Genomic DNA, 23,930 nt, shown 5'->3' with positions numbered 1-23,930 from the left:
TATTTAAGTACCCCAAGAAAGAGGTAATCATTTTAAAGGACTTGTTTGTCAGGTCTGGCAGATGGATGGATAGGACCCATCTCAAGTCACTATGGAAAGAGAGGATATTTTGGATCAGGACAAAATTTCAGAAGCACATGAATTAATAACACACATAGAAATAGTTTTAGTAACCTTATTTATAAAGAAAACACTGCAGCGCTAAATTGCAAATTAGAGAAAATGGAAATAAATTACACTTTTTGAGGATTTTTTTTTGCAGGATTATATATACAAAAAAAGTATGTTAATTGTTGGTTTTGTATCAAAACAAAGAATATACAATAGTATATAGAGAAATAATTAGGATTATAATTTTTTTCCATTTACTGTAAATTCTGGTAATGCCGTCCAAGCACGTGTTATTCACACACTGTAAACAGATCACTCAGTAATTTCCTAGTAATCTTTTGTTCCCAGGAAATTAGTTAGAACTCTGTCTAGGGGTTTCATTTTTCATAGTTACAAGATTTTTATTTTTATTATGTGAAAGTAGTCTATCAAAAACAATAGACCAAGAACAGTGAAATCTATTCACCTAATACCTAGTTTTGATTAAAAGATGAAGGAAAAAAATTTAAAAACATACTCAGTTTATAAAAATACCAAAGAAAGCAAAAAAAAAAAAAATGCATGTTAAGCTGAGAGTATACAAAACACACACATGTCTTATCTTAAAACAAAACAGCAACCAAAAAAAAAATGGATACAGAACAAATTCATATGTGTGAGGCATAATAGGAAATTGATTAGGGCAATTATAGAACCAGAGATTGTTTATGAGCATAATAAATGGATTTTTCCAACTATACTATGTTAAAATTTCAACTGCCCATGCCTGTAGTTTTGGGGGGCAGGATTCTGACATTTGAATTGGACAGAAGATTAAAACAATCAACCCTTTTGAGACACTTGGCAACTCTTGGAAAGATGAGCCTCTAGTTTTTGATAATGTTCACTATTATTTACTCCTAGATTTTGCCTCACCAAGCTATTTGGTGTGTCTATAATTTGCATACAGTTTATCCCACTTGACAAAATGTCAGACCCATGCCAAGTTTCTTTTTTCTTTCTTTCTTTCTTTTCAAAACTGTAAGTCTGGATTACTAGTTCAGTATTTAAGATGAGAAGCAGGTAAGTCTAAGGGAAAGGTGTTCTATTGGAGATTACGAACATAATCTTAATATTTAAGGAGAAATATTCCAGGAACTCTATCAGACTCTGTTTTCTTTTTTTTTTTTTTGCCTTGGCCTTAATTCCCTGAATTGGTCTTCGTTATGGTACAAGTTTTTAGAGTCAGAAACCAAAGCTACGTCATCACTGATGCTCACAGTTAACAAATGTGTTCATTGGAAGGACTGATGCTGAAGCTGAAGTTTTGATACTTTGGCCACCTGATGCGAAGAACTGGCTCATTTGAAAAGACCCTGATGCTGAGAAAGATTAAAGGCAGAAGGAGAAGGGGATGACAGAGGATGAGATGACTGGATGGCATCACCGACTCGATGGACATGAGTTTGAGCAAGCTCTGGGAGTTGGTGATGGACAGGGAAAGTTGGCATGCTGCAGTCCATGGAGTTGCAAAGAGTTGGACACAACTGAGCGACTGAACTGAACTGAACTGATGACTATTGTTGACAAATTGAGTAAATTAATATAATTTTAATATCATATGTATCAATTACCAAATAGGATATACTTATACCAGGAAACTGTCATTTATGAAATGAGAAATTAACTAGCTAACTTTAATTTTTTAAATTTTAGTATTTTATCTAGCTATGCTACATATGATACAATCATGATAATCATAATCAGTAATCAAATATACTGCTGCTGCTGCTCCTGCTGCTGCTAAGTCACTTCAGTCGTGTCCGACTCTGTGCGACCCCATAGACGGCAGCCCACCAGGCTCCCCCGTCCCTGGGATTCTCCAGGCAAGAACACTGGAGTGGGTTGCCATTTCCTTCTCCAATGTATGAAAGTGAGAAGTGAAAGTGAAGTCGCTCAGTCGTGTCCGACTCAGGCAAGAGTACTGGAGTGGGGTGCCATTGCCTTCTCCGAATGAAATATACTATCAATATATAATTACCAGCAACTATAACAAGGATATGTATTGGCATATCTTTGATATTTATTTATATCCTTGCTGCTGCTGCTGCTAAGTCGCTTCAGTTTTGTCCGACTCTGTGCGACCCCATAGACGGCAGCCCACCAGGCTCCTCTGTCCCTGGGATTCTCCAGGCAAGAACACTGGAGTGGGGTTGCCATTTCCTTCTCTGTAATATCCTTGATATCCTAATATAATTGATTTTCTGACACTGAACCATTTCTGGAATAAGTCAACTTGTGATGTGCTTTGTTTTACTAGAATGGTTCTATAGGTGACAAGAGGTTGCTTAATATTTGTATTAGTTTATTAGTTTTTGTATAAATGCCATTGCATTAGTTGCTGTGGGCTGCCATAACAGTAAACAGTGGGTGGTTTAAAACAGCAAAAATGTATTTTCTTGCAGTTCTGGGGACGTGGCAGTCTGAAATTTGGCAGTGCTCGGGTTTATAGGGCCTATAAATTGTCTCTCACAAATCATTTTCCAGTTTCTGTGACTGCCCTGGCACATCTGGGAAAGAAGACACCCCAGCACAGATGGGAATCCAGTTTGCATTCTAATTCAACCACCTGAGGGATTTGCCTCTAAGTTTGGTGTTAGAAACTCTTATCTTTATAGCTGCTAGCTATTGGGTCATACAGTTGTATTTAAACGGAAACAGAAAACTTCAGATGACTCATGCAACAACTATTGTGGTCAGATCATGTTATGTATTCACCAGTATAATATTTCCTCATTTTTACTGCTCAAAATTGTCTGTGATCTCCATATATGAAGGACACTTCAATTGGATATAAAGACTGGGACTCATGTTTACTTTCCTGAGTATATGGGAAGTATTTGTGCATGCTTAAAACAAATCTCCCATGAAAATGCTTCCCAGACTGTCCTCCACCTTTGAAAAATTGGCCCTCTTTTATCTGAGTGCTTATAACAACTTAAATAAACCTATACAATTAACATTTGACATCGTGTATTATAACAATGTATCATGTCTACTCAGCTTCCTCTAAGAGAGAATATTATCTAATTCATCTTCACATTTTAGTTATCTGGCATAATTCCTGGTACATGGTGGGTGATTAATAGCCTCCCTCAATTTCAAATATAGCTGTGTTTAGAGTATGGAAAAGTGCTATTTTATGGTTTACATTTGAAGGATGAAAAATTCTATGTTATTTTTAAAATATGAAGTTAATTCCTACGTGTGAACTAAACAACTAACATATATTAACTCATTTAATGATCACAACTCTTGTGAGTTACAATTGTTACCATTTACAAATAAAGAGAACAAAGTACATACAGAAAAGTCAAGAAACTTATTAAGGGGCAATAGCCTATCAGTGATATACTTGGGATTTGAACTCAGGCAGTAGGAACTCTACAGACTTTGCTCTTAAGCACTGTGATAGTGTGCCTGAAATCTAATTAGCACATAAAGGGTGTAATATAACATTCCAACTAACAAAGAACAGATTTTTCAGTTCAGTTCAGTCACTCAGTCGTGTCTGATTCTTTGTGACCCCATGGACTGCAGCATGCCAGGCCTCCCTGTCCATCACCAACTCCTGGAGCTTACTCAAACTCATGTCCATCGAGTCGGTGATGCCATCCAGCCATCTCATCCTCTGTTGTCCACTTCTCCTCCTGCCTTCAGTCTTTCCCAGCAAAGGGTCTTTTCAAATGAGTCAGTTCTTTGCATCAAGTGGCCAAAGTATTGGAGTTTCAGTTTCAGCTTTAGCATCAGTCCTTCCAATGAATATTCAGGACTGATTTCCTTTAGCATGGACTGGTTGATTCTCCTTGCAGTCCAAGGGACTCTCAAGAGTCTTCTCTAACACCGCAGTTCAAAAGTATCAATTCTTTGGCGCTCAGCTTTCTTTATAGTCCAACTCTCACATCCATACATGACTACTGGAGAGACCATAGCTTTGACTAGACAGACCTTTGTTGGCAAAGTAATGTCTCTGCTTTTTATTTGGTCAATCTTTCCTTCCAAGGAGCAAGTGTCTTTTAATTTCATGGTTTCAGTCACCATCTGCAGTGATTTTGGAGCCCCCCAAAATAAAGTCTGTCACTGTTTCTACTTTTTCCCCATCTTTTTGCCATGAAGTGATGGGAAAATAGGCCACGATCTTAATTTTCTGAATGTTGAGCTTTAAGCCAACTTTTTCACTCTCCTCTTTCACTTTCATCAAGAGGCTCTTTAGCTCTTCTTCCCTTTCTGCCAGATTTTTAGTGGAATAAAATTTCTTCACTATTAAAGGATACATTCTTGCCTCTTTGCAAGTATTTCTAATCACATTGAACATGAATTATTAACTTCATTAATTATAACTTCATTAATTCTGGCTACCAAAACTCTTAGTACTTTTAGAATTCCTTAATTAAGACTCACAAAGCTAAAAAACTGAAATACTTGAAATTCTTTTCATGCAAAATCTTCTGTCACCTCTGTGACAGTTAGAGCTGTTTATTCTGGTGTAATTCTAACTTCCCCAGGCAGTGAGGCTTCTCTTACTTTTCTTTAGTTACTTTTCAATGTTCTAATGCAGTTCACTGTCCCTGATTGGTTCCAATTTTCATCTTAAGTTTTCATTTCTTAATTTTATCCTATTACTCCTAGTAATTACTTTCACATATCATTGCTCTTTCTTACTTATAAAATCAAACTTTTCCCTCTTTAATAAGAACACATTTCATATTCCTGTAGATAAGTTATCATCTTCCCCATCAATCATTTTCTAGCCAGCTCTACATATTTGGAACGTTTTAATTGTGTCTCATTAATCACTTCTACTGTTCATTAAATCACACTAATATATTCCTCCTCTGGAACTATGCAACCATCATAAATAGATGCATACCAAAACCAGCATTTAGCCAAGTTGCTCTAAGACTCACTTCTTCTTGGAGTCCAAGAAGTTCCTAAAATTCTGTTTTCCTACGTAATAAAAGTGACTCATAGGACCTCTCCTTGATCCAGTTATTATATTGCATCATGATCCATGTGTTCCATCATGGAAATGGGATGGTAATAATGAGATTGATACCAATATTTTGATAAAAAAAAAAAGGAACTTCAGTTATGCAAAATAAGGCCAAATCCTGGAATTTTCTGAAAAAAAGCATATTCTATTATTTGGTTCTTTTGAAACTTTACTTTTGTATTGGGGTATACTCAATTTTGTGATGGTTTCAGATGAAGAGCAAAACAATTCAGTCATACTTATACATGTATCCATTCTCTTGAAATCCCCCTCCTACCCAGGTTGCCACATAACATTGAGTGGAGTTCCTTGGGTTATACAGTAGGACCTTGTTGGTTATCCATTTTAAACATAGCAGTGTGTATTGTACATAACCTTGCCAAACTCCCTAATTATCCCTTCCCTCTTGGAAACCATGTTTGTTCTCTAACTCTATGAGTCTCTCTCTGTTTTGTAAGTTGATGTGTACCATTTCATTTTAGATTCCACATATAAGGTATGTCATACAGTATTTCTCCTTCCCTGTCTGACTTCCTTCATTCAGTATGAGATTCTCTAGGTCCATCTATGTTGCTGTAAATGATATCATTTCATTCTTTTCAATGGCTGAGTAATATTCCACTGTATATATGCACTACATCTTCTTTATCCATTCCTCTATCAGTGGATATTTAGGTTGCTTCTATGTCTTGACTATTATAAACAGTGTTGCAATTAAAATTGGGGTGCCTGTATCTTTTCAGATCATGTTTTCCTCCACATATATATGCCCAGAAGTGGGATTGTAGGGTTTTATGGTAGCTCTACATTTAGTTTTTTTTAAGTTGTGGATAGCTCAACTCATCAGGCTGTTTCAACAAATCATTAATTTCCAACTAGTATACTAAATAATATTACAGTTCTGAGTGCTCAGCCTTTTCAGTTGTGTCTGACTGTTTGTGACCCCATGGACTGTAGCCCCCAGGCTCCTCTCTGCATTTCCCAGGTAAGAATACTGGAGAGGTTTGCCATGCCCTACTCTAGGGGATTTTCCCAGACCCAGGGAATGAACCTGAATCTCCTGCATTGCAGGCAGATTCTTTACCACTGAGCTACTGGGGAAGCCCAAATAATATTACTGGAATAGGTGTTAAAGAGGGTTAATTAATGTCAAAGTAGTTACAATGATTCTGTCACTCCATAGCCATGCCTATGGATAAAGAATCAGAACTAAAGTTGCCACAAAGCAGTCCTCTATCAAAGGTATTATAAATAACAGTGGTAGATTTCACTGAATTGAACTTTCCTCTCTTCAGTTTCTGGCTCAACAAGAGGACCACTTTCAAGATACTTAAATCTTATAAGAATAAAAATAATAGTTTGATTTTAAAATACAATCTCTAATGAATGTTTTATTTAAATAGTTCATTAGTATTAGAAACCTATTTCTTTTTATGTATGAAGTATGTGCATTTGTAATAAGTTGGTATACCATATTTTTACTGCACTTTGTGGCTCACAGCCTCAAAACTTTACAATCTGATGGCAAAGAACATCCTGATTCTTATCCTGTCACTCAACGCAAGACAGAGAAATGATACAGAAAAATTCAGTAAATACAATCCACTAAAAATTTAAAAATGTGATTATTTTGAATGGGTGTAGTACGGTTTTAGTTGGAAACATTTTCTATTTTTTCCCAGGGTTAATTTAAACTTAAACAAATACATTTATAACTCTTTATGTTTACTCTCACTAGCCACCTTTGATCCTTTATTAAATAAAATTGTATAAATGATATATAGTATAAAATTTTAAAAAATACAAGGTACCCAGTTGCAAAAAAATAAAATATGCACCAACTACTGTGGATAGAGCTACACATACACAGAACACACATTAGATACACGTTCTTGGAAATTATCAGTATGTTGGCACTGTGTTCAGTTGCTCATTCATGTCCAACTCTTTGTGACCCCATGGACTATAGCCCACCAGGTTCCTCTGTCCATGGGATTTTTCAATATATTTATAATGAATTAATTAGAATAAGTTCTTTCTACTCTACTAGATCTAGCAGATTTAAGAATGATATAGAATTGCTGGAGTTTCACTCGTGGTTCAGATGATCAAGAATCTGACTGCAATGCTGGTGCATGCCATGCATGCTAAGTCGCCTCAGTCCTCTCGGACTCTGTGCAACCCTATGGACTGTAGCCTGCCAGTCTTCTCTGTCCATGGGATTCTCCAGGCAAGAATACTAGAATGGATTACTGTGCCCTCCTCCAGGGAATCTTCCCGACCTAGGGATCAAACCTGCATCTCTTAGATCTCCTGCATTTGCAGGCAGGTTCTTTACCACTAGCAATGTGGAAGATCCAGGTTCCTCTCTGGGTAAGGAAGATCCCCTGGAGAGGGAAAAGGCAACCCACTGCCGTATTCTGGCCTGTGAAATCCCATGAACAGAGGAGCCTGGTTGGCTACAGTCCATGGGATCGCAAAGACACGACTGAGAGATTAACACTTGCGCATTGAAAAACTAGAGAAATGCTTACCCTGATAGGTAAAACAGAGAAGATAAATCAAAGAAGGATATTTGTGAGTGGAACCTACCTAGAAATGCTACGCTACAAAGACAAAACTAGAATTTTGATAAAAGTCCTTACAGAAGACAGAGGAGGAAGTAGATTGCCAAAAGCCATGAATGACAGTTCATGCTGTGTTGTGTCCAACTCTGCCACCCCATGGACAGTAACCTGCCAGGTTCCTCTATCCATAGGGTTTCCCAGGCAAGAATACCCACTGGAGTGGGTTGCCATTTCCTCCTCCAGGAGATCTGCCCAACCCAGGGATCCAACCGAGGTCTCCCGCATTGCAGGAAGACTCTGCCATCTGAGCCACCAGGGTGTTTATGCATGCGATACCAAAGGGGAAGGGGTGTGAGCAGGGATCAATTAGGAAGATAGCATTAATATATACACACTACTATGTATAACTAGGTAACCAACAAGGACCTACTTTATAGCACAGGTAACTATACTCAAAATTTTGTAATATCCTCTGAGGGAAAAATCCACAGAAGAGATATATGTAGATAGATATATAGACCTATCTATCTAACTGTCTATAGAAATCACTGTGTTATACACTGGAAACCAATCTGACATTGTAAATCAGCTCTGCTTCAATGAGAAAATATTGATATCATTCACAAAAGTATACATAGGATGTGCTATTCCTTATGTGATTATAGGTGATTTAGATAACTTGAAATAAAGGAAGGCAGTAAGATAAGCTCATGGAGTTTTCTGGAAAGTGTAGTTAATATTCAGTGCAAATAGAGGAAGAAAGAAAGAAAAGAAGAAATATAGGTATTGAAGTGTCACTGTGCTCATTAGCCAGGCACAACTTAGAGAACTATTTTACTTCATTTCATCTCTCTGTAACAATCACTTTGTAGCACATTAAAAATAAGAAAACTGAAGATTAGAGATTTGTGATAATGTCAGACATCTCTTACATGGCAAGACCAAAATTTATTTTTCATTCAACAGTAAAGATGGTATTTTCCACTGACTTAAAAACCAAGTTTAAGATTTTGGGCTTAAAATAATAGGCATTGTTTTTGCAATTAGGTATACTTGAAGAAGAAAAGTGGTACTACAGACACTGTTTGCCAGAAGTCATAAAAGAAAACTGGGCTGCAGCCTTGAGTTAAAACAAACAAACCAAAAAGTGGAATAACTTCTATATAGAAGGCAAATCAACATAGGGACCACAAGAACTGAATCTTAGAGAGGCTGCTACAAAGCATATCCCTGGCTACAGAGGTTTATGTCACAGGAAAGAATGCATCAACTTGCATTCATCCCTATCTTTTTCCCCTTGCCACCCAGTCAGGGTCCATTAAACAAGGAATGAAAGTTATCAAAGTGTATTTACAATGTACTGCACCATGGACCAGTGAATTCAACTTGGCAATTTTCTGATGAAGGCACGATATAGAAAGAATGTGCAGATGCTCCTGCAAACTGATTTATAGAGCAGGGCTGATTTTGATCTTTGGGAAGATTAGCTGTTCTGCCTTACTGGCTAAAGTGAGCTGCCTTAGAGATTAAATAAGGAACAAGTTCGAAAGGACTGTTTTATCTATTTCCTGCCATCTGTATGAGTGCCTCTTGAAGGTTAAAGTCCACAGAGTTATATAGCTTAATTTTCAAATTGCAATAGTTTATAACATTATATATATATAGCAATGGGATAATTCTAAAATGGATAATCCTAATCTGAAGGATTAAGAAATTTTTGATAAATGCACCCATTGGATTTTAGAGGAAGTATAGACTGTATTAAAAATAAATTCAGGAAAAAAGTGAAAGATGATTTGGACTCATTAAAATATCAAGGTTATATTTAGTATTAACATTGCCACTTAACACAATTAGAACACTTATCTTGAAAATACCTATTGTGTATGTGCATGTGTGTATGCAATATAGAATAGAGAATGTTAATTATATATAGGCGTACACACGTGCACACATATGATTTTGGCTTCATTTTTCACAAGCAACTTAAAATTAATTGAGGCCATGAAGGGTGATAAGATCCCCATTGTTCTTAATCACACAATATATACTTGTATTTTATACCATGTGTATATTCACACCATCCACCACTTCCCTCATGTTTTGTAAACATAATAAAACTTCCTACTTTATACAGACAATAGTTCTCAATTGGCAAGGATCCTCTGTTTCCCATTCCCCCCCATATATTCCAGCTAGATCATTGCAAACTTATCTGCAAACATGAAATTCTCCCTCCTATTTGATTCTGTCAAAGAAGGAGGCATATTGTCATAGATTCTTTCTTTCCATCTGCGATCAAGATCTCAAACAGGGTCATCTCTACCTCAGAGCACCTTTTTAATTCAATTACCCTCTCTTTAGTATCCTAAGTCTTGTCTCTTGATTTTTTATCCATCTGCTGATGGATATCCATTCATCCGTCAACATACTTTCCATCTCCCAACTTATAACTAAAATCTTCATTTTATGATGTTCTCATTGATTTGCCTCCCTGGCTTAACTACAAAGCTTCTCAAAGAAGATAGTGTGTTTAAACTTTTTTCTCCCATTTCTTTGCCTCCCATACATGGTCTCTACACTACAGTAACTTTGTTCTTTTCTTCATTGTAGCAAATTATGTTTCCTTTCAAGTAGGTAATGCATGTAACTTTTGAGATTCTAAAGAGACAAACTCCTGAGACAAATTTTCTGTCATCAATTTCTGTTGTTTTAGTCAGTAAGTCATGTCTGACTTTTTTGCAACCCCATGAATGGCAGCCTGCCAGGCTCCTCTGTTCATCGGATTTTCCAAGCAAGAATACTGGAGTCAGTTGTCATTTCCTTCAACAGAGGATCTTCCTGACACAGGAATCGAACCGTATCTCCTGCATTGGCAGGTGGATTCTTTACCACTGAGCCACCAGGAAAGCCCACACAACATTCTAGTTAGGTTTAAAGGATGATAAAGGTATGCCTGCGTGCCCAGTCGCTCATTTGTGTCCGACTCTGAATCTTTACAACCCCATGGACTGTGGCCCGCCAGGCTCCTCTGTCCATGGAATTTTCCAGGCAAGAATACTGGAGTGCGTTGCTATTTTCTATTGCAAGGGATCTTCCCAACCCAAGGATCATACCTGAGTCTCCTGTGACTCCTGCATTGACAGGTGTTTTCTTTACCACTCAACCACCAGGGAAGCTTCATAACCGGTGTACCAGCTCAATAAAGATTTGGGAATAAGCTCTTAAAACCCTTCCTGACACAGAGGAAACACTCAACAAATGTGATGTTACTATCTATAGTGATGAAAATGAGATGCAGATGGTGAGCTGAATTAACTTTTATAATCCTAAATGGTTTCATAGATCTAGAATCCTTCATATTTTTAATGACTATATTCCTCCTATTCAGCCTCCTTTGGGAATTTTCACTGATAAAATTCTCTTCTGTATTTTGATATTTTCTTCAAAGACTCTATTTCTTTCCTGCCTTCTGCTTGTTTCTTAAATGAGAGTGTTCCCTAGGGTTTCAGATTCATCTTTCAGAAAGAATTATTCATCCACTTACCTGGACTTATTTGAGTGGAGAAGCCATCCAAGGAATGAAAAGCAGACATTCCTTGTTTCATTTTTCAGGCTATAGTATTGTGTTGGCCAAAAAGTCCATTTGAGTTTTTCTTAACATTTCACAGAAAGCCCCAAACAAACTTTTTCTGGTGAATTCAATATATTCATTCACTATGCTAGTGCTTATTGAATGCCTATTCAATGTCAGAAAACATCCTAGACATTGGGAATGCAGCAACAAATTAAAAGACAACCTCATTCTCTTGTAGCTTATATTAAAAATTCATTAGAAATAGAGACATCAAATGAGACCTTGTCACTTCCTGCTTAGATAGCTTCAGTGTTACCCAATAGTTCTCTATTGGGTAAAATTTAACAAAATTCTGTGTGCTTTCGTATGAACTAGCTTCTTCACTCTCTCTGCTCCAGAATCGAGGATGTTCTTTAGGTCCTCACTGTGCCACATTCCACCCCACTCAGGTTCTCGTTGTGTTTTCTTTCCTCGTCCTTTAATTCTCTCACCTAATTACCTCCTAAGTATGTTTTAGTTCTCTGTTCAACCACTGCTAACTAATCAGACAGGATTAAACACCCTAGATTTTGCCTTCCCAATAGCACTGTTTTACTCTCTGTCATAGATCACTTTTTATTATCCATCTAAGAATGCATGTGATATTTGATCGGTATCTCTCCACTTCCATAGGTGGGAAGCTCTGTGTAGGCTGAGACTGACTTTTGCTCTGCTCAGGCTTTCCTGGCTCATGTAGAACACAATTACTGGCACATAAGAGACACTTAAAACTCAATATTTTTTAAAACAAGGATATGGGAATTGACTCTTTTTATCAACATTTTTTTATCCAAGTTTGACAATTTCAAAAAGATTAAAATGAGAAGATATTTAGGTGAAGAATCAATATTATATATAGACCAGTGATGACTATTTCCTAAGTATTTGCACACTTTAAGCTCTGCTTCTCAGGCCTCTTTTGTGACATACAAAAGACATATTAATCTTCAATTTTAAGTCAGTATAAAATTATGATTATTAGAAGAATAAATGAGATTTTATATAGTGCAAAGATAAATATATATACAAATACACACAGATAACTAAATAGATAGATAGATAATATAATAAATGACAACTAGATTCAAATACATAAATAGAGGATTGATAGACTGACAGACTGATTGATTCACTTCACTGTTCGGTGTGTATGCTCAGTTGCTCAGCCATGTCTGACTCTTTGTGACCCCATGGACTATGGCCTGCCCGGCTCCCTTGTCCATGGGGCTTCTCCAGGCAAGAATAATGGAATGGGTTGCCATGACCTCTTCCAGGGGATCTTCTCAATTCAGGGATAGAACCCAGGTTTCCCACACTGCAGATTCTTTACCGTTTGAGCCATCAGAATATAATTTTTCAGCCTTTGTTCTCAACATACTATACAGTAGATTCATCCAGAGTACTTGTTAAAAAGACTAATTCCTCACTCCTAGCCTTTCTGAATCACAATATAATGAAGGTAAGGCCTAGGGGCTTGCGTGTTACTAGATTTTCAAGCTGAAATTGTTAAACATTTAAACACTGAGACATACTGCTTTAGAAGTTACATTTAAATTCTCCTTTGCTAACTGCCTGTGTTCTACTGCATTCTTACAAAGGCATGAGCATAGTGTTCTCTTAAAAGCAAAAGGCAATAGATTTAATCTGGTGACAAATTCTTAGGAATAAAACAGAATGAGGGTAATGAGGAGGTAAATGACTTCGCTAAAAGGTCCATGACCATCAAGCAGGAAAGTCTTATAATGCTACTTTGATTAGCATAATGTAAAATAATGATATTAATAGAACTGGAATTCACGGTAACTATGTTATCTGAAAACAAAAATAAAGGAATATATTCATAGTGTATTCTACATCTGACCTTCCCACCATACTAAAACATAGGGCTTCCCCGGTGGCTCAGACAGTAAAGAATCTGCCTGCAGGAAGATCCCTTGGAGGAGGAAATGGCAACCCACTCCAGTATTCTTGACTGGAGAATCCCATGGATGGAGAAGTCTGGTGGGCTATAGTCCATGGGTCGTGGAGTCGGACACAACTCAGCAACTAACACTTAAGAAATGATTTAAACAGTTAGACAAAATCATAATTAAAATGTCATTACATATTAAAGAGGAAATACTTTGTCATTTTAATGACTTGAAAACATACATTATTAATATCTTGCCAAATTTGCAATCATGGAAAAATGAGTGAATTGCCTAGCTCACTAACAGGATTTTTTACCTTTTTTAAGGAAAGGATCCCTTCTCTTGTCTCTTTGTCAGTGGAAATGGAGAATATGCCAACACCGTCACCATTAATGATGGAGTATGTCATGTCCGCATTTGAGCCAGTGTCTGCATCATTTGCCTTGATTTTCCCAACAGCTGAACCAACTTGAGCTGACTCGGGAACATACAGCTGATAGTGCTCTGAAAAAATATTTTATATTAAAATCATTTGATATAATAATGGTCATAAAACAATCATTTCATAAGAAGACACTGAAATATTTAGGCCACACATCTATTTATGTTTACATCTATTTCATCAATGCTCACATTTCCCTACAGGCACTTATGAAATATATAATAAGCATGATGTACATGTTGTCACCAATTGTTTTATTGCAAAGTTAGAAACATCTATTATAGTAATTTATTTATTATATAAAGCTTCAAATGACTATATAAATACCAGAAACCTTTAATTAAAATGTAATTTTATAAAAATTTTCAACCAAGATTAAATTAATGAGATTTCATACTATACATAAATACAATTAGGCCATATGGATAGGTGAATGTGAAGCATCTATAAAAATAACTTCTGAGTTAATAATTTTTTTAGTTTTGGTACGATATTTCATTTTTTTTGGTTAGTGCATCTGTAAGTGTGTGGAGTATTCTAATTTTCTTCTAAAGGTAAAATTGCTTGCTTTAAAGTGTTATATGTTGTTGTTGTTCAGTCATTAAGTCATGTTCAACTCTCTGAGACTCCATGGACTATAGCATGCCAGGCTTCCCTGTCCTTCAGTATCCCCCAGAGATTGCTCAAGTTCATGTCCATTGAATTGGTGATGCCTTCCAACCATCTCATTCTCTGTCAATCATTCTCCTCCTGACCTCAATCTTTCCCACCATCAGGGTCTAATCCAATGAGTTGGCTCATTGCATCACATGGCCAAAGTACTGGAGCTTCAACTTCAGCATCAGTCCTTTCAATGAATATTTAGGGTTGATTTCATTTAGATTGACTGGTTTGGTCTCCTTGCTGTCCAACAGGCTCTCAAGAGTCTTTTCCAGCACCTACATGAAGATACTGAAAATTGACTTTTATGTGTGAGTTTGTATGTGTCTGTTATTCAACAAAGATTTTTCCCAGTTATATACATTTGTTTACACTATACTTGACTTCAAATATTATTTTTTAGTTCAACAGCCTCACCAACGTAACAGTTCATGAGTAGAGCACCTTCTGTGAAACATGATCCCCTGATCTTAATCATGTGCTTTGACCAGGATCTGTCAGATTGCTAAAGGCACCATATTCCTCTTAACAAAGTTATTTGACCTGGGAAAAGCATGAGACCCACATTTTTATAGGACTCCACAATTCCTCTCAGTTGATGGATGCAAGGATAGGCAGGTGATTCACAATGATTCACAAGGAGATTCCATTTCCCAAAATGTTCAAACTGGAGCTCATCTCTCTTCTCTCTGATACATTGAAACAGGCTTCTGACAATGCATGTTCTTCCAAAATTCATGTTGGCATAGCTAATCTAAGCTCTGTAATAATTTTTTAGAACCCTTAAAAAATGTTACAATATTCCTGAAAGTGAAAGTGTCAGTCACTTGGTCATATCTGACTCTTTGCAACCCTGGGGACTGTAGCCTGCCAGGCTCCTCTGTCCATGGGATTTTCCAGGCAAGAATACTGAAGTGGGAGCCATTCCCTTCTCCAGGAGATCTTCCTGACCCAGGGATTGAACCTGAGTCTCCTGTTTTGCATACACATTTTCTTTACTATCTGAGCCACCAGGGAAGCCCCAGGAAGCTACATATAAAATAGAACACTGTTCTGATGGAAAACATATAGAAAAGTTGCAAAATAAATTAGAACCTATTGCCCAAAACTTTTTGAGATAGGCTAGGAAGTCAACTTCCTGGTTGTGAAAGACTGTAAGTTCCAGGTATACTATAACTTTCCATAATTCAATAAGCCACCTAAAGGACTTTTGGCTTGTGAAAATTAGGGTGATGACACTTGTGAAAAAAAAAAAAAAGAGTCTTTGTACACAGAGATAAATAAGTAAATCACAGAATTATTATGACGGTATTATTACAAAGCACATTGTTTTAACAAAGGAAGTTGAAAAAATATTACCAGTGGGTCATAAAAAAGGCATGGCTCAGAAAACCTTTAGGCAGAGTCTTTCAAGAGGAAATCTATCCTGGAAGAAGACGATTCAGTGCAAAGGAAGAAAGGATATTTGCTGCTAGATGGACCTTTGTTGACAAATAATGTCTCTGCTTTTTAATATGCTATCTAGATTGGTCATAACATTTCTTACAAGGAGCAAGTGTCTTTTAATTTCATGGCTGCAGTCACCATCTGCAGTGATATCAGTGCCCTTAAGTAATTCCCCTTCCTCATATGTTGGCTAAATATGGGGACTCACTTCTAATAAATTGAACACAGCAAAATTAATGAGGTATTACTTCCAAGATAAGGTTATGAAAGCACTGTGGTTTCTTTCATGAGTACTATTTCTCAAGTTCCCTTAGATTGCTTCCCTGGGGGAAACTATCTATGATGTTGTATTGAAGCCCTATGGAGTGCACCACATGACAAGCGACTGCAAACTGGCAACAATGATGTTAGTAAGCTGGAAGCAAAAACCATCCCTGCCTCCCCCAGGAAAGTTTCTGAATAAGATCACAACCTCTGCTGCCAAACATACTGGGATCTAATAAACCTGAACCTGAAGCACCTAGCTAAGTCAAACCTAGATTCCTGATCTCCAGAAACCATGAGGTAATAAATATTGGTTGTTTAAGCTTCTCAATTGGATGATTTGCAATACAGCAATAGCTCATTCATATACACCAGCCTTGTAGTTGTCAGTGATTTGACAAATACAAGGGACCCTGTTTAGTTCTTTCCTTTCTGTGGTGCTTTGCATAATGTTTGGGGAAATTAAAAGCAAAATTGAAACAAAAATCCAAACAAGCAAACAAAAACATGATAAGCAGTTATTCTTGGAGCAAAATTTTCAAATGCCTTTTAATCACCCAATTTTATTTTGTAAAGAAATAAATTATTGCTGTTATAGCCAGTGCTCAAGGGGAAATACTTATAAGCAAATTCTCAGCTCATCCTCCTAGACAGTCGTCCCCAACCTTTTTTAGCACCAGACACCCATTTCATGGAAAACAATTTTTCCATGGACTGGTGGTGGAGGTTGGTTTGGGGATGATTCAAGCATTTTACATTTATTGAGCACTTGATTTCTAATGCTGCTGCTTATCTGACAGGAGGTACTGGTCCTTAGCCAGAGTTTGGGGACCCCTGGGTTAGAGGATACCATGAAGTAGGTGCTTACTTAGTCATGTCTAACTCTTTGCAACCCCATGGACTGTATTCTGCCAAGCTCTTCTTTCCATGGGACTCCTAGGCAAGAATACTGGAGTGGGTTGCCATTTCCTCCTCCAGAGGATCTTCCCAACCCAGAGATGAACACATGCTGTCTGCTGCTCCTGCATTGCAGACAAACTCTTTACCACCGAGCCACCTTGGAAGCCCCTAGAAGACACCGTACATTCAGTAATTACACTCTGCTTTTTTTTTTTTTACCAAATGGAGTTGAAAATTTCTTTCCACATAAAGACCTACACATGGACTTTTATAGCAGCTTTATTCATCACAGATAAAACTTGGAAGTCATCATTTATTTTTGCTTTTATTGTCTATGTTTTGTGCCATAATCAAGAAATTTTTGCCAAGACCAATGTCAAGAGTCCTTTTCCCTCTGTTGTTCAACGGGTGTAAAATTTCTATCATACTTTCTCTTGTGTGTGCTCAGTCATGTATGATTCATTGGGGCCAGATGAATTGTATCCTATGATGCTCCCCTGTCCAAGGATTATCCCAGCTGGAGTGGGTTGTCATTTCCCACTTCAGAGGATCTTCCTGAGGCAGGGATTGAACCCGTGTCTCCTCCATTTTCTGGTGGATTCTTTACCACTGAGCCACCCGGGAAGCTGACTCAATTATATCGGCTGATTTAATAATTCTAGAGACCTGTTGTATGACATGGTGCCTACAGTTAACAGTGTAATATTGTGTACTTCAAAATATGGAACTACAGCAGACTAAAAGCGTTCTGCACGGCAAAGCAGATAATCGACAGAATTAAAAGGCAATGCAGAGGATGCATGGAAATATTTGCAAGCTTCCAAAATATATAAATAACTCCTACAACTCAAGCAAAACAAAAACAGAAACAATAATGATTAGAAAAATGCACAAATGATTTGAGCAGACATTTCTCAAAAAAAAGACATAAAAATAGGCAACAGGTATATGAAAATATGCTCAACATCATTAATATCAGGGAAACGCAAATTGACACTTTAGTGAGAGATAACCTCAAACCTGTTAGACTGGCTATTGTTGACAAAACAGAAAATGAAAAGTGTTGGCACGGTTTTGGAGAAATTGAAATCCTTGGACACTCTTGGTGGGAAAGTAAAATGGTGTAGCAGCTATGTAAAAGAGTATGGAGTTCCTTGAAAAGAGTAAAAATAGAACTACAACATGATCCAGAAATCCTACTTCAGGGTACATAGTCCAAGGAATTGAAATGACAATCTCAAAGAGATGCCTGTGTCTTTATGATATCTGCAGCATTATTCACAATGGCCAAGATAACAGAAACAACCCATGTCTATTTTATTCATAAGTGAATAAAAATAATGAATAAAGAAATTGTCCAATATGATAAAAATATCAGCAATTTGGGAAACAGAACTATTGAATGTATATATGTGTATGTATATGATACATATGAATGTATATGTGTGTATATGATATTCTAGTGAGATAATTATAGAATTCATAGAAGAGAAAATTTAAAATAAAACAGAGATATTATGATAAATGGATATGAACTCAATGAAGTTTAGATGTCTCTGACAACAAAGATCACTAAGAATATAAAAATAAAGTTACTAGGATTTAAATAATTTCTTTTTTTTTAATTTTTTTATTTTTCATTTATTTTTATTAGTTGGAAATAATTTCAGGGAAACCAAGGTCTTTGGGATCCAGATGCTTTTAGATAGAAAGCATATTCTAAAAGGAGCTCAGGGCACTTCATGCTCAGATATTTTATTAATATTTCTGTTTTAACATTAATATTCACACGTTCCTTTGAAATTTTAATCTTAAATATATTTTTTAGGTTTTGTCACATTTTAAGATACTATGATTAACCTTGGGAGAAAATATCTAAAATTATCTTAAAATAACAAAAGATTTTAGAGAAAACTTCACACACTACTTATAACAAAATCATGCAATGATCAGTTATGAAGACATACAGCATGCAGAGTCATCTTTAAGAATTCTAACAACTGAGGGTCAACAGTCCAAAAATAATTAGGTTATTATCATCTTTGAATAATAATGATAATACACGAATTTCCATTTACCTGTTATTTTATGAAAATTGGAATTCCCTTTAGGAGTAAAAACATTTGGGAGAATCTTTAAAGGATATAGTTTAAATGTGTTTAGTAATCTTTGACCTGAGGTCTAAAGTTTTGGCTTTCCTATTCATGATATAATCCAATCACATGGAAAGAGTCAGTTTATGATTTAGAAAGAAATGCACTCTTATTTAAATAAGATTAGCAAAGGTCAAAACTCTCAGAATCTTGGTACACAGGGTAAATGATCTCTTGCCTTTCTGTGTTATTTTTACTCGGTAATTGCTCTCTCTGGGAAAAAGAAAAAAGATCTTATCTTGGATAATTTTACAGTACAGTCTAATCAGCATTTCTACAGTTGCCAAAAAACTCCCTCAGTGTACTCTGCTTGAGTTCACAGAAAGGTTATATATTGTACGAGTGTTATTCAACTTTCAAGAGGAGTAAGGAGGACTAAAAAAAATACATTGAGATTTTATTTCTCACAGACACATAAACACACACACACAAACATATCATACGGATTGTGTTTTTTGACTATCATCATGTATATACTAGCTTGAGAGAAAGAGATCATGTATTCATTTTACAGAAATAAATTTTATAATTGGGTTCATAAGGACAGACACAAATTTAAAACAACAGACTTGGTTCTTAATTCTCCCTGTTAAAATTATGGGGAGAGGTTTCTTTTTCCCCCAGTTTCCTTTCTTTTCTTGGAGAATTTACAAGAGAAAACTTGTCATGTGAAAGACTATGTATGTGAAATATTTATATATGTATTGCATAGTTAGAAAATATTTGCTTTAAAATCTCATAATGCCATAGATACAATCATAGATCTAGTTGATATAACAAAGGGATTGATTTAAAAAATATCTTTTATAGAATAGGTTATACACTAAAAAAATAAAATCCCAATCATTTAACATAATTTTTAAAATGAAATTTATTTTACACATTATTTGGTATATAAAACAGCCAATTTGTTCTTTATCTGTAGCTTGGCTTTTGTAAAAAATAGTCATATTTGATAATAATGCTGTCCAGTACACTCATAATTCATAAGTTGGTTGTCATATACACAAGCTACAACAGAACAGCCCTGGTTATTGTTTTGATAGTCATCAGTTATGGAGGGATATGCTGTCTGAATTGTGTGGCAATAAAGAATAACTTAAAAAAAAAATCTTTCATAGCAAAGCAAATTTTTGTTTTGTTTAAGGCCGAAGTATTTAATGACTTGCAAAAATGTGATGCAAAAGCTGTCCCAAACTAACCAGAGTGCCCAAATTTGCACCACTACATGTTGTGAGGAGATGAACTATAGTTTGATGAAAATTACAACCAGCCAGCCTACTTAATGCTGTGAGATAAGCTCTTTTCCTGCATCCATAATTTTTGGATGTATTTTGGTCTTTATAATACACAAGTATCACCAGAATATGTTTAAATCTGAGTGGTGTTTTAATATTAAAACATGTTGAGCTGTTTTAATCTGAGTTTCTTTTTTTCCCAGTGATGAAAATTTTCTTTCCAAACATTCATTTTTTGTTGTTGTTTTTGAAGGGATGTTTACATTCATAGATTTTCCTCTCTGTCCTCTCCTGCATACAAAATACTATTGTGCTTATTATATAAAGATTTTTCACTTTTTTCATTTTTTTCATTTTTATATTTATATTCATTTATATAATTGTTTTCATTTGAGCATTGGTTCTTTTGATTTTTATTGCTTTCAAGTTGATCTTTATTAAGCATTTTCAGTTTTCTAGAACTCCTAATTTATTTCCTACATCTCCTTTTGCACAACATCAGGTTACTGAACAAAAATGTAGTTATATCAGAAACTTCAAGCCTTCCTTACTTATTATGTTGAAACTATTTCTGTTTATATTTTATTAAAAATGATGATTAACTTTCAAACAAGAAAATTTGTTGCCTATACTTGGTTTATCTTCAGATCTCTGGACATCTGTAATATCACCTTCTCTTTTATTATAGTAATTGTATATACTCCTAACTTTTATGATTTTGTAATACAAAAGGCTTTTTAAAATCTTCTAATATCATTAATTATATATAATTATTATGAGTATTATGTTTCATAAAATACAAAGCAATTTATATTTTCCCTATGTTTATATCTTTTGTGTAATGAAATGTAATGCTTATGTAGTAATATTGATCAATCACTTTATCTTTAATGTCTTTTTTTTTTAATCTTCCCCTTTTCTAATGCCATAAAATAACCTAAAGTTTCCTTTAAAGTATAAGTAGCATATGTCTTTAATCACTTTGGTAAACCTTTAAGATATTGAGTTATCTACTTTTACAAGGATGGCCACTGGGGCCTGTGCCTTTCATTATCTGATGTGTATTTTATCTGTAACTCCAACTCCGACATATACCAAGTCCTGGGGTACGCATTATATGGCTTCCTAAAGGCTTCACAAAGTCCACTGGATCTACTTTTCAAACCAAGTGGATGTTGATATCTGTTTTATCAACTCCCCTTCAGTTATTTTCCCTTAAAAGTTATTAATTATTTATGAATATGTACCCTTTCACTTGAAGTTTTGGATCAGTCTAGATTGTTGACTCATTCACTAAATGTCACTTACTTTGTGCCAGCATAATTTAAGGTACTGTGCATACGTGCTAAGTCACTTCAGTTGTGTCTAACTCTTTGCGACACCATGGACTGTAGCCTACCAGGCTCCTCTGTCCATGGGGTACTCCAGACAAGAAAACTGGAGTGGGTTGCCATGCCCTCCTCCAGGGAACTTCCTCACCCAGGAACTGAACCCACATCCCTTAAGTCTCAGTTCTTTACCACTAGTACCACCTGGGAAGTCCCAGTTTCAAGTACTAAGTATACAGTAAACAAAACATCAAAATTCCCATCCTTTTGGAGTGCACATTCTTATGGGCAAGATATATGATAAAACTTTATAGTATATTATGAAGTGATAACGCTAAAGATAACAGATTTTTATTATCTGTTTATATGTTGATTAATCTCCAAAATATCTCAGACAACAGCAAATATTTAATTCTACCTTGCGTAGTAAAAGAACTATGACTAAGTTACAACTGCTGGGTTAGTCTCTGTTCAAAGTGAATTTTCATTCCAGAATATGAGCTGAAAAGATAGTCATCAGGAAGGCCAAGATAAGGAACAAAGGATGAAACCACTGAAGGGCATTTAAAGTGCCATGTGGCATGTCTATTCACCTTCAGTTGGCAAAACAGCCTTTGACATGAAGTTAAGTAGCAGGAGCATATACACCATTTATAGGAAAACATGATAAGGGAGGGAAAGAAGTAAACGATTGTGAAAAAGTAATATAACCTGTACACAGTCTACTGTCTGAACTCAAATAACTCTTCAGTTTACTCTCTAGACTCTAAGGAACTATGGGTTGCTTAGAGTTAAAAAGTACTTACCTGTTCCCTGACATTCCCAAATCTCTTTAAATGAAGTACCAGTCTTGATTTTAAGACCTTTCGATATAATCATATACAACATAGCTTTTCTTATTCCAGAGACCACTGAATTAGGACACAGTATTTGCCCACCACAAATTCAACATAAAATTGGGGATAAATAAAGACAAAATTATTGAAATAAAAATCCAATTTAGATGGAAAAAAAAATGTTAGTGGCTCATAGAAATTCAAAAATGATTCTATGCAATCATTACAAGGGTTTCTGTCCTTAAGACTTTGAGGCTAATTTATTTGTTGAACTCTTTACATTTACATTTTACCCATAAAAGTCATGAAATTTTGGTTTCTTCCTCTTTTTTTCATGTCTATTACAAAACATACTGGTATTTTTTTTTCTCCTGAGCTCATCTCTTTTTTGTAGTATCTTATCAAATACAGCCAATAGCAATCAACTCATAGACATTCTCATTTAAAATCTCTTCTCCTAAAGCCATGGGTACATTAGGTACATTTTCTGCCTTCCAAGTTATTCTAGGAAAATATTTATCAAAGCAAAATACAGTCACTTTATAGCATCTTCTAAGCATTAATTAGTGCTTTTCTCTTCTTCAAACACAAATCCACATATTTTGTTGTTGTTTTTGCCTTAGTCAAATTAATTGATGAATCCTAAATTCAATGGGAGAATAATTTCCACTAATAGGAAAGTATGGCAGAGACAGGAAGAGAACATTTAAATCTACTAGAGCAGGTAAGAGAGATACCAAGTATTTGGAGATAGGAAGTCAGTAAAATACTATTACAAACAATTCTCTGAGGAAATGAGACAAATGAGAATGAATGTTGTGTAATGATTGCAATCCCTGACCCAAACATCTTAAGTAGTTTGTCAATGAGTTTGAATAATGAACCAATCGAATGCACTTTTTGTTTTAATGCATCTTCATATCATCTTTTTAAAATGCATTTTTAAAAAAATGTAATTTAGCATGTTAATGGTTCTCTGAGAAACAGTTTTTCCTCTTTCTCCTCAATTTGGAAGCCACTTCTCTATCGTTCTTTGTACTCTACTTTTGTTGACAAGTTCATGGTAAGTTAATTACTTTCTTTTTGGTTTTGGAATTCTAAACTTCACCATAGCACATCTAGGTGATAATAATTTTGACCCTGTTTGGAGCTTCTTACAATTTTTTATCTAAGGATCCATGTCTGTATTTATTCTTGAAAAATCTTAGTCTAGGGTTTTGTTTATTTGTTTGTTTCTTTTTTAATACTGCCTCACCATTTTCTTTGGTGTCTTCATATGAAAGTCCTTTGATTATTTTCCTTTGGCACATAATGATTTCTCTCTCTTTAATCTTGAGCCTCTCAGATGAATTCTGGCTAATTTTCTTCAAATATGTCTTCCAGTTTACTTTCTCTGAGTCTAGTTGTGTCTAACTCTTTTCCTTAAT

At 35.6% G+C, this 23,930-nt stretch overlaps 1 protein-coding gene across 6 annotated transcripts in view; it reads right to left on the bottom strand.

The window, feature by feature from the left end:
- CDH18 (cadherin 18) overlaps positions 1-23,930 on the bottom strand; it is a 1,183,249-nt gene that overhangs the window by 94,757 nt on the left and 1,064,562 nt on the right. For all 6 annotated transcript variants that reach the window (XM_043488846.1, XM_043488845.1, XM_043488848.1 and 3 more), the window contains one exon: positions 13,553-13,740. In XM_043488846.1, the coding sequence (XP_043344781.1) occupies positions 13,553-13,740 (188 nt within the window). The remainder of the gene's footprint in view (positions 1-13,552; positions 13,741-23,930) is intronic.

The sequence above is a fragment of the Cervus canadensis genome, chromosome 16 (assembly GCF_019320065.1).
Source record: "Cervus canadensis isolate Bull #8, Minnesota chromosome 16, ASM1932006v1, whole genome shotgun sequence".
Classification (NCBI taxonomy): Eukaryota; Metazoa; Chordata; class Mammalia; order Artiodactyla; family Cervidae; genus Cervus; species Cervus canadensis.
The sequence above is the reverse complement of the archived record's forward strand: the minus strand, read 5'-3'. Positions and strand labels throughout refer to the sequence as shown.